Source organism: Diceros bicornis, chromosome 12 (assembly GCF_020826845.1).
Source record: "Diceros bicornis minor isolate mBicDic1 chromosome 12, mDicBic1.mat.cur, whole genome shotgun sequence".
In the NCBI taxonomy this organism is placed as follows: Eukaryota; Metazoa; Chordata; class Mammalia; order Perissodactyla; family Rhinocerotidae; genus Diceros; species Diceros bicornis.
The window spans coordinates 23,229,247-23,238,512 of NC_080751.1; the positions used below are offsets into that span (position 1 = coordinate 23,229,247).

Here is a 9,266-nt window from a genome sequence, read left to right on the forward strand (position 1 = left end):
CATTTGTTGAATGAATGAAGGCCCGAAGTGTTTGCGGCACTCAGAGGCTCCAATTATGGATATCTTTCAGACTGTCTAATCCAAAATGCTGTCATAAAACAAGCATAATGTCATATCCCACAAGGGACCTTCCTAGCTAGACTGGGGGCAGGAGAAGCTCTCCTATCTCTGCCCAACAGCCCGAGCAAATTGTCCCCACCTTAACAGGCGTCTCCCTGCCTATACTTAACTGCAATAGCTGAGACAGAGACCAGCCTCACAGCTTTGCATCTGTAAAAAAAGAAAGGGATTAATAAAACCAATTAAGGTGTAAGTAGGACTCTAGATCCAGCATGTAAGTCTCTCTCTGCTCACCACCCATAACTGAAGCTAGACAAAATTCTACAAGCCACAGTTTTATTTGTAGGCAGAATAGCCAAGAGATCAAGTTTCCTTCCTAATCATTCAAACCACAGGAAAGAGAAGGCAACAGAAATGCAATCTTGCTTTTGTGTATATACTGTGCTAAGACTATATTTAACGATTTATTAAGAACCAACCACATCCTTAATAGGGGGAAGGATAAAGAAATTGGTAGATCTATACAATGGAATATATTAATTCAGTAATAAAAAGGAAAAACTATTGATACACACAACCTGAATCTCAAATACATTATGCAAATGGAAAGAAGCCAACCTCAAGATATACACTGCAAGATTTTTTTTTATACGACACTCAGGAAAAGGCAGAACTGTAGGGAAAGGGAATAGATCAGTGGTTGCCTGATTGGGGTTAGGAGTGGGGGAGTTTAACTACAAAGAGGTAGCACAAGGGAATTTTGGGGGGTAATGGAACGATTGTGTGTCCTGACTGAGGTGGTAGTTACATGAATCTACGCATGTGTTAAAACTCATAGAACTGCTTATCAGTTTAATATCTGATACGTCCTCTATCTGAGGACAATATATTAAATGGATTTTTGGAGCAGGGAGATGGAATAGGAGCTTGCTCTGTCAACTCCACGCATTGACCTGGTACTGCAGTACTTACAGGAACAGTGCACCCCCTCAAAACAAAACAAAAAAGAAACAAAAACAAACTCATAGAACTGTACAACAAAAAGTGAATTTACTGTATGTAAATTACATTTAAAAACCCAGTGCATACACAACATAAACTCATTAGGTCTCTGACGGCCCTGAGACACTTTCCTTCCCTTGGTCAGCTTATCAGTGCGGGACACACACGAACAAGTGGTCTTGCACTTGGAGTACGAGTGTGAAAGGGAGGGAACACTGCCATACCACATGGTCTATGCTTAGTACATCATACCTGGTGCCAAATTTAGCATGTTATAAACTGGAAACCACTTTGTAGAAAATTCCTTTATTATAGTGCAAATAACTTTCAGCAGTGACACAATGTAAGAACACATTTAGCAACATTTTACACCACGCAGTAAATAAGAAAGTGTTTCTTTGAAAAATGTCATCATAGGAACATTATTTCTACATTAATGCCGGGAAATGCCAAGGCTGTTTCTCTCAAGGCAACAGAGTTCCCTCCCTCTTTTTGGATATTTTCTTAATACAAATGAAAGGATTTGCCATTTTAACAAATCACCATCAATTTTAGAGTGAACTCTTAGGGGGTTTTGAAATGAGCTTGGCAAGATTTGAAATGGGGTTTCAAATTTTAAAAAAATAATAATTTTAAGACAATTCTGGGATAGTCCAGAAAGTACAAGTCACTTCTATTAACTTTTAAGTAGATATATACATTCATTCCAATTTTGATGCAGAAATGGACAGATTGTCTAAGGCCTGCCTTTTATTCCCCCAGAGCCTGACTGTTATTTATACTCCTTGGTTTTGGTTATACTGCAAAATTAGGGCTCTGGTCAGAAATAACACCCTACATACCCAAATGCTTTTCTGTGAAGCTTTAAATTGCACTTTCTACCCTGAATTCCTACCTTAGATCTCACGTGCCAATGAGAGGATGAGAACGTTGTTTCCAAGTTACAGCCAACGATTAGTGCAGCTGGATTAGCCCCCTGCCAATTTAGCTAGACCTGAATCAAACCATCACATCATTTAGGTAATTCCAATAGGCTTAACCAAGAGGTTCCCACTGACCTCATAGAGAAATGAAGGGTTAACAGTGTATCTTTATACTTAGCTGCCTAAGGGCTTGGCTGCTAACAGGTTAGCTGATAGGTAGGGAGAACAGAGTGTCAATTCCAATCAGTTACACTCCCAACTCCTCTAGTTTCTGCTGAATTATGCAGTGCGTGGGAATGGATGAACACTCAAAGGAAACCTTCTGAGGGGCGTCTTCTACCATAAGTAGAATCAAAACCCCTACAAATATATTTCACGGTGCCCTTTAAGTCTCTCTACAAACACTCTTCAAAATCTGGTGGCTTTACAAGTTAATCACAGGCTTGAAAATACCTGGAGCCACAGAACACCCCTCTTGGCTGAGTATGGCTGATGAAGTCAGCCGGTACATAAAGCTTTTCAACGCTCAGCCAGTCTTACTGGATAAAGCATCTTCTTATATAACACAGCGGAACTGTGCTAAACAGTTTCAAAGTTGAGGAGAATCCAAATATATCACCTATAAAAAATTCACAATTTTAGTTTGCTTTTTCTTAGACTTTGGTACTGAAACACTGTCTACATTCTCGACACGTGAAAAGGACGTGGCCACTTCAGTGCCTCTGCATGTTGTGTAAAAAAACTCAAAAGCGAAGCAGGACAAGGACGTGTCATAAGACGCAGTATGCTGTACAAACAAAACCTAAATTATATATAAATACACCCCCACCCCAGCACCCCTTTTTCCCCCGACTACCTGACCAAAGCAATGCCAAGGGTCCTCCTCTTCAGGGCCAACGCAGTTTGTGAAGTCCAGCACCCAGGACTCCAACCATCCCTTGCCTTGTAGTGATATTTACAGAACTGCAGCCTCCTTCTAGAGAGGCTCTGCTATCTGATCAATTCCACAAGTGAAGAGAAACTCCTACAGCTTAATTGGAAGCATTCACACTATTGGCTGGACTCAAAGACCTGGAGTTCTGGGAGTTAACCTTTCAGATACACTAACTGGATCATTTACTAATCTGGATCCCATCTTATCCTAATATCTCAGCAGAGCCAACTCAGTGGGAAGAATTCTTTACTCTGAAGTTCCAAAGGCATTGCTTAGGGATATTGGTGAGGGTCACAAAACAAAAGTTATACAATGAGCTAACAGCTTAAGTTGATATAAATTATTTCCAAGTAAGTTATTTGGGGCCATTTGCTTCTGCTTTACACTGCATTCCAGAATCATTTTCATACTATACTTTTAAACGTTTATATAATAGTCATTTAAAAAACTGTCTATGCAATCACCTCTTACATGTTTTCAATTAGTTTAATACAACTTAATGAACTATTATGTAAATCTAGGGAAAAGAGTTAATTAGTCTTAAGGAAGCCAATACTGTGCTAATTCACAGTAAGGAGAAAAAGCAACGTAAATAGGATTTTACATAATCATCAAATAACTTGAAAAGCAGTTTTATCGAAATGTTGCAAAATCTTCCCAAAAGCACTTACAGCAATTTATATCAAGAAATTCTACGTTTAGGGGTATTGAGGATACGCCTCAATTGTTCAAGGTAGAAATTCACCTGTTTCATGATTGTAATATGTAATTTTCCCCCTCGGACCTAAGATATTTGTACATTCAAAAGTTCATAACTTGCTGTTCTTGAGACATTAATCATTCTCTAATATATATGTTGAGCATAAATAAATAACTACGAGAAAGCTTTAAAAATCTGAATTAACGTTATGCTGTGCAAAAAAAAAAAAAAACAAAAAACAAAAACCAACCAAACCTTGAACAACCTACATTCCATGTAAATACCCTGACTAAAATGTTGGTTGTGCTACACGATTCCGCTTCAGTGCAGAAATGAGTTGATTTTGGTGTACCATCTTTGTTGTTGTTAAGTTTTTAGCACTTTTGTGTCCAAACATCATCTTGCTTTGAAAAGATGAATAACTTGCTACCAAATCACAAATCATCACAAATCCATTTCAGTTTAGTCTGAATAAAATCCAGCATAAACATATTACTTTGTTCTCAGAATAATGGCTTGGTGTCTTTGTTCCAACAGCTTCCTAAGGGCAAACCACGGCTGAAGTTGTCATTTTGGGCTTAAACTGCACAGAAAGAAGAGACAGTGAAGCTCGCCTTTTGTTTTTGTTTTCCTTTTAAGTCTCCAGATCTTGCTAGGACATTTCTTCCAGTCAGATAGTTGTGGCACCTGATCCTATTTGAAATAGAGGTGGTTTAAACAACATCAGCCAAGCTTAGTGATCTGGAGGTCCCCATTTATCTTTATAGTGTCGATCGCAGATAACGTTTGAATGCGGTGGTAAAAATCAAAAAGTTGGTGTCCATCCACAAACACTCTGAATCGTGGGTGCTCACAAAGAATTTCCACCTGGAAGAAACAAAACGATAAATCTCAGCTCACAAGTTCAATGAACCCTGCTGGGGAAAACAAATACTTCATTTTAGAGAAAGAAAGGCAGCATCTTCAGTGGTTCTCAAACACTGGAATCATACAGAAGGCTTGTTAGAACAAATTGCTGGGCTTCACCCCCAAAATTTTCAACTTAATAGGTCTAGGGTAAGGTCTAAGAATCTGCATTTCCACCAAGTTCCAAGGTGATGCTGATGTTGCTGGAACGTGGAACACACTTTGTGTACCACTGCTCTACATATTCAATATCCTTTAAAGATTTAAAAATTGTTTATGCTTTAACATTTCTACTTTCTCTTTGCACTCCAGAAAGTGATGTAAAGTAGCACAAATTTATTTATATGGCACTTAATGCCTCCACTGTCATCCCCTGAACAATTCTATCCCACCTTCAGAGAAGCCCCTCACAAAACAGAACTGGTACCCATTAGTAGCATGTAATAATAGTCTCGGCACTAAAACGTGGTAAACATTAAAACGGAGAGAAGGGTACATAGTAATTACCATTGGACCAAGGATGTATAATTAACAAGGCTTTGTTAAGCCAAACAGAAATACTGATTCCATATGGTAAAAGCTTTTTATTCCTCTTTTCTTTAAGTAATTCACCAGAGAGTTTAATAATCGGTTCTGTGCTACGTGTTTATTCAAAGCATCGGTATTCACAATGCAAGAAGACACTCCATATGTGATATTAGTCACATTTAATTCACATTTTTACTAAAATTCTATTACCAAGAAGGGCTGATTTCATTTCAATTTTGTTGTTGGGAGCACTACATCCTCTTGGCAGTCAGAAGCTCTGGTTCCTCACACTCATGAATTACGTACTAAGATTCATCATTATGAAACTGTCACAGTCAAGAGGAGGCTAAGGGGCCATTACCATCCTAGAGAAGGTGGAGGGCAGGGATAATGGGCAGGGGTGCCTTCCCCAGACTATGATTAGAAGGGCAACAATCTCAATTCTATCACTGATATGAAAGTCGTGGATTCTTATTTTCCCCCTACACTGTAAGATGGGAAGAAAAATTAACACTTCTTCATAAGGCCCTTGTAAATTTCTAGATGAAGAGCAACAGGTTAAGGGTAGTTCCACTTTACTAGGCGTATATGCACAGCAAGCTTTTAACTGAGTTGTCATTATTGTGATGTATGTTAACAACTTCACCAGGTCTGACATTTTAGTAAATCCTTTCCCACCACACTACTGACTTGCGTCTCTTGCTCGGCATTGTCCTCTACAGAGCGGTGCTATTAATGCTGCTTGACTGGACCGGAAGTTTAGGCTGTGCTTCCTGCCCACTAGATAGTGAGGATACTCATCCAGGCCCAAGAAAAGGAATTGTCAGCCACACAGCCTGTGATAATGAAACAGACTGAGGCTACTTAACCCAGAGGGGGAAACAAGGACATGGCCAAGCCTCATTAGCAAAGGGAACAAGAGAAAATGAAATGATAATCCCTACATTCTTAAAAAGTCGTAACTAGTAAGGTTCACTGCCACTTAAAGGTTGAGGGAACAAATGGGGAAAATTCTAAATACCTATTAATATTTATTAATCAATCAGATAATTTGGGACAGTATCTATCATACGCCTAGTACTATGTCGAGTACTTCTTCTTAACATATAAATAAACACATATACATACAGGTTTATTTACTAAAAGTATTGGCTGACTAGAGCCAAGAGCTACTATGGTGAGTATTAATTCACATCAGCAAATAGAACTCTTTTGATCTTTTTTCTTTTTTTCACCATTGAATGCCAAATTTCCTGGACAAGCAAAAATTCTGGCTGCTGAAAGTGTTCTTGGCACATACCAGAGGAAGAGAACATCGTCACCCTGCCAGTGGTTGGAGCTGAAGCACTCGAGGTACTCACCCTGAACGGCTGGTCTGGGATGAATGGAAAGTAAGGGATTGCTGACTGTTCTTCACCCCTTTCCCCAGATATACAAGAATTTCTCAGTAGCTGCCGGTCTGTGAACACAGCTTTGAGTTCAATTGCCACATCGGCAGGAGGATCTTCCGAGTCACCACAGGTCAAGCTGATGGCAAAGCTGAAAAGAAAATGGTCTCATTTATTTAGGGTTGGATATGACAACATTTAACAATGACCCAGGCTCCCATGTTTCCTCCTTCTTCTAGAGGTTTGTCTGCTTTTAATGGGCCGCTACTCTTTACACAGATCAGACTATGTATGGAGAAGTAGGATTACAATCAAATCAGTTATTTTGTTACCTAATAGAAGTTCTGGTGAAAACTTCGGTGGAGTTGAAAATGACTAACATTAGAGATTTCAGATACCTAAAACCACCCATACATCTGTGTCTTAATCCATTTCAGAATTCTCAAACACAGCCCCAGAAACTGACCAGAAGAAATAATATCTTGTCAAGTTTGGGTCTCATTTATATTGATAGTTCTCGCCCCAAGCACCAGGTTTAAAAACCATAAAAAAAAATCCTTTGGCTTCCCTAAGGGTCAAAGAGAAAATGATGTGGGTGTATATTTATAATCTCTGATATAAATAGCTGTCTGGAGAAATGATGGCTGGGATTCATACACATTCTTTTCATGGGAACATGGTACTTTCTTGGCACTTCCAACTAGCAACACTGGCCACAGGGAGAGGAAGAGGAGGAGCAGTAAACCCCCACAGGAGTAGGTAGTGCCTTGTAACTGCCTGATAGCTCTTCGGGGGACAAGGACCCTGCCTTACCTCTCCGGGTTGAGGTCTACAATGCCCATCACTAACACCTTCTTGCCTGGTCTCATGCCACCTTTAATGTGCCCACAAAATGGAACTATCTGCAAAGGATGAGAGGAGAAACAGGAAGTTTACAGCCTGTAAGGGAAGAACCAAGCCCTCAGATGCTAAGCACCTGACCCACTAGAAAATCCAATTAGAAAGGAAGAGGGTACAGGCAGACACACAGAGCACAGAACAAAATCATACCAGTCGTGGGAAGTACACGTCGGCTTGAACTGGAGAGCCCAAGGAGTTGTTTAAATGCCCATCATTTAGTTTCTAAAAATAGAAGCACACAGATTGGCTTTCCAAAGGCCCTTATTTTGGGGGGTGGGGGGCGGGGAAGTAGGGGAGGAGACGGGGAAGAACCTATACAAATCTGCAGAATCCAGCAGCCGTCACAGAACAGGCAGCGTCTACAGATGATGCCTCCTCCCAGTCCATTGAATAACCGCATAACCACCCCCCCCCGGCACAAAACCTGTCCTTTCCAGCCGGTAGCTAAGCCTCTGAAGATCTCTAGATCCTTAAGATCTAGATCAAAATCAAGGTCGAGGCACACCGGGGAGCCAGAGCCCCGCGCCGGAGGAGGGCAGGCCCCTCTCCAACCACAAACGCCTCTGGACCCCTTGTCGCCCACGAGGGGACGTGCCTGGAGCGGAGCGGCCGCGCAACTTCTCTCGGGAGCCCCCGGCGCGGACCCATTTCCAAGGGGGAATCCCCGGGACGTCGGGGGCGGGCGCGGGGCACGCGCCCCGGACACACACACGCGCGCGCACTCACACATGCAACGTGCGCACACCTGGCCGGGGGCTGCACGGCACGGAGCGGGCAGTCGGTCACCCCTACTCCGCCGTCCGCCCCCAAACACCTTCCCCCAGGCCAGCGGCCCTCCAGCCCGGGCGCTCCTCCTGTCCCCTACGCCGGCCGCGCACAGCGGGCTCCTGCTAACAGGTACCGGGGCGCCTTCCCACGCCGGGGGCGCCGGGCTGGGCCTCAGCCTCCTCTCTGCCGCAGCCCGGCTGGAGCAGGCGGCGGCGTGCCGGGCCGCGGGAAGGGGGCGCCTCGCGTGCGCCCCGCTACACTCACCACCACGGCATCACTGTCGGCCACCGATCCCGCCATCTTCTTGCACAGCGCGGCGGGGCGCACGGCTGGCGGCCCGGCGGCTGGGGACGTGGGACGCGGCGCGCGGGCGGGGATCCCGGGGCGGTCCTGCGCCGGGCGGGGGCGCGGGTCCGAGGCTGGCTCGGGCGCGCACACACACGCGGGCACGCGCGCGCGCACGCCGGGAGCCCGGCGCCGACCCGGCAGGCAGGACCGGGGAGGAGGGGGAGGGGAGAGAGAGGCAGCGCTGGCCTGGAGGTTGGAGGTGGCCGCTGCTACCCGGACCGCGGCTGCCCAGTCGGCGCTGCTTTCTTCTTCGGGGTGCTGCTGTCGCCGCCCAAGGAAGAAAGGTGGCGAGGGCCGCGCCGTGCCGGTCCTGGGCGGCATTTAAAGGCCGCCGCGGCCCGGCTCGGGAACCGGGAGCAGGGCGGGGACCCGGCTGGGCTGCCGCGGCTTGCTCAGCTTGCCCTGCCCCTCGGCCATTGGACGGTGGCGGGAGGCTGGGGCGGGAGGGACGGGCCTGTCTGGGTCGGGGCGTGCGGGAGGGCGGAGGCCCTGTCGGTCCTCCCCGGCGGGAGGGTGGGTGGGGCTGGGGGATGAGGAAGTGGGGGGCCAGGGCCTGCCAGGTAACAGGTGCTTATGACACCCCCGCCCCACCCTTCCAGCCAATCTCCTTCCTTCTCCTGCCACGCTGGGGCAGTTGGGACGGTGGAGGCAGAGGTCAAGGGAAGATTGGGAGGTAGGGGCCGTCTTCCAGATCTCCAGACGTCCTTCAGAGAATTCCAGCAAAGTGGGAGGAAAGATTCATTCGGCTCTCTAGGTAGAAAGATAATGAAAGGTCTCTAGACTTGTATAAATAAATATTTGACCCCAAA

The 9,266-nt window shown here is 45.0% G+C and overlaps 1 protein-coding gene and 1 non-coding gene across 2 annotated transcripts; one reads left to right on the forward strand and one right to left on the reverse strand.

The window, feature by feature from the left end:
• The first annotated feature begins 868 nt into the window (after positions 1-868).
• Positions 869-1,050, forward strand: LOC131412295 (U2 spliceosomal RNA). The gene has a single exon (XR_009221741.1). It is a non-coding gene; the product is annotated as a U2 spliceosomal RNA (small nuclear RNA).
• A 38-nt stretch (positions 1,051-1,088) lies between these two features.
• LGALSL (galectin like) lies at positions 1,089-8,797 on the reverse strand. The gene is made up of 5 exons (XM_058551096.1): positions 8,374-8,797; positions 7,492-7,563; positions 7,255-7,343; positions 6,415-6,592; positions 1,089-4,486 (listed from the first exon to the last, which is right to left on the reverse strand). Exons 1-5 carry the CDS (start codon positions 8,776-8,778, stop codon positions 4,343-4,345), a joined length of 888 nt encoding a protein of 295 aa, XP_058407079.1. The 5' UTR covers positions 8,779-8,797; the 3' UTR covers positions 1,089-4,342.
• Between the last annotated feature and the right edge of the window lie 469 nt (positions 8,798-9,266).

Bases quoted from the DNA above. Each gene is read 5' to 3' on its own strand.
- LGALSL (XM_058551096.1), bottom strand. From the start codon at position 8,778: ATGCCGCCCAGGACCGGCACGGCGCGGCCCTCGCCACCTTTCTTCCTT. The intron at 7,344-7,491 runs GTATGATTTTGT...CATCCTTTGCAG, and splicing joins ACGTGTACTTCCCACGACTG to ATAGTTCCATTTTGTGGGCA. The intron at 6,593-7,254 runs GTAAGGCAGGGT...TTTTCTTTTCAG, and splicing joins GTAGACCTCAACCCGGAGAG to CTTTGCCATCAGCTTGACCT.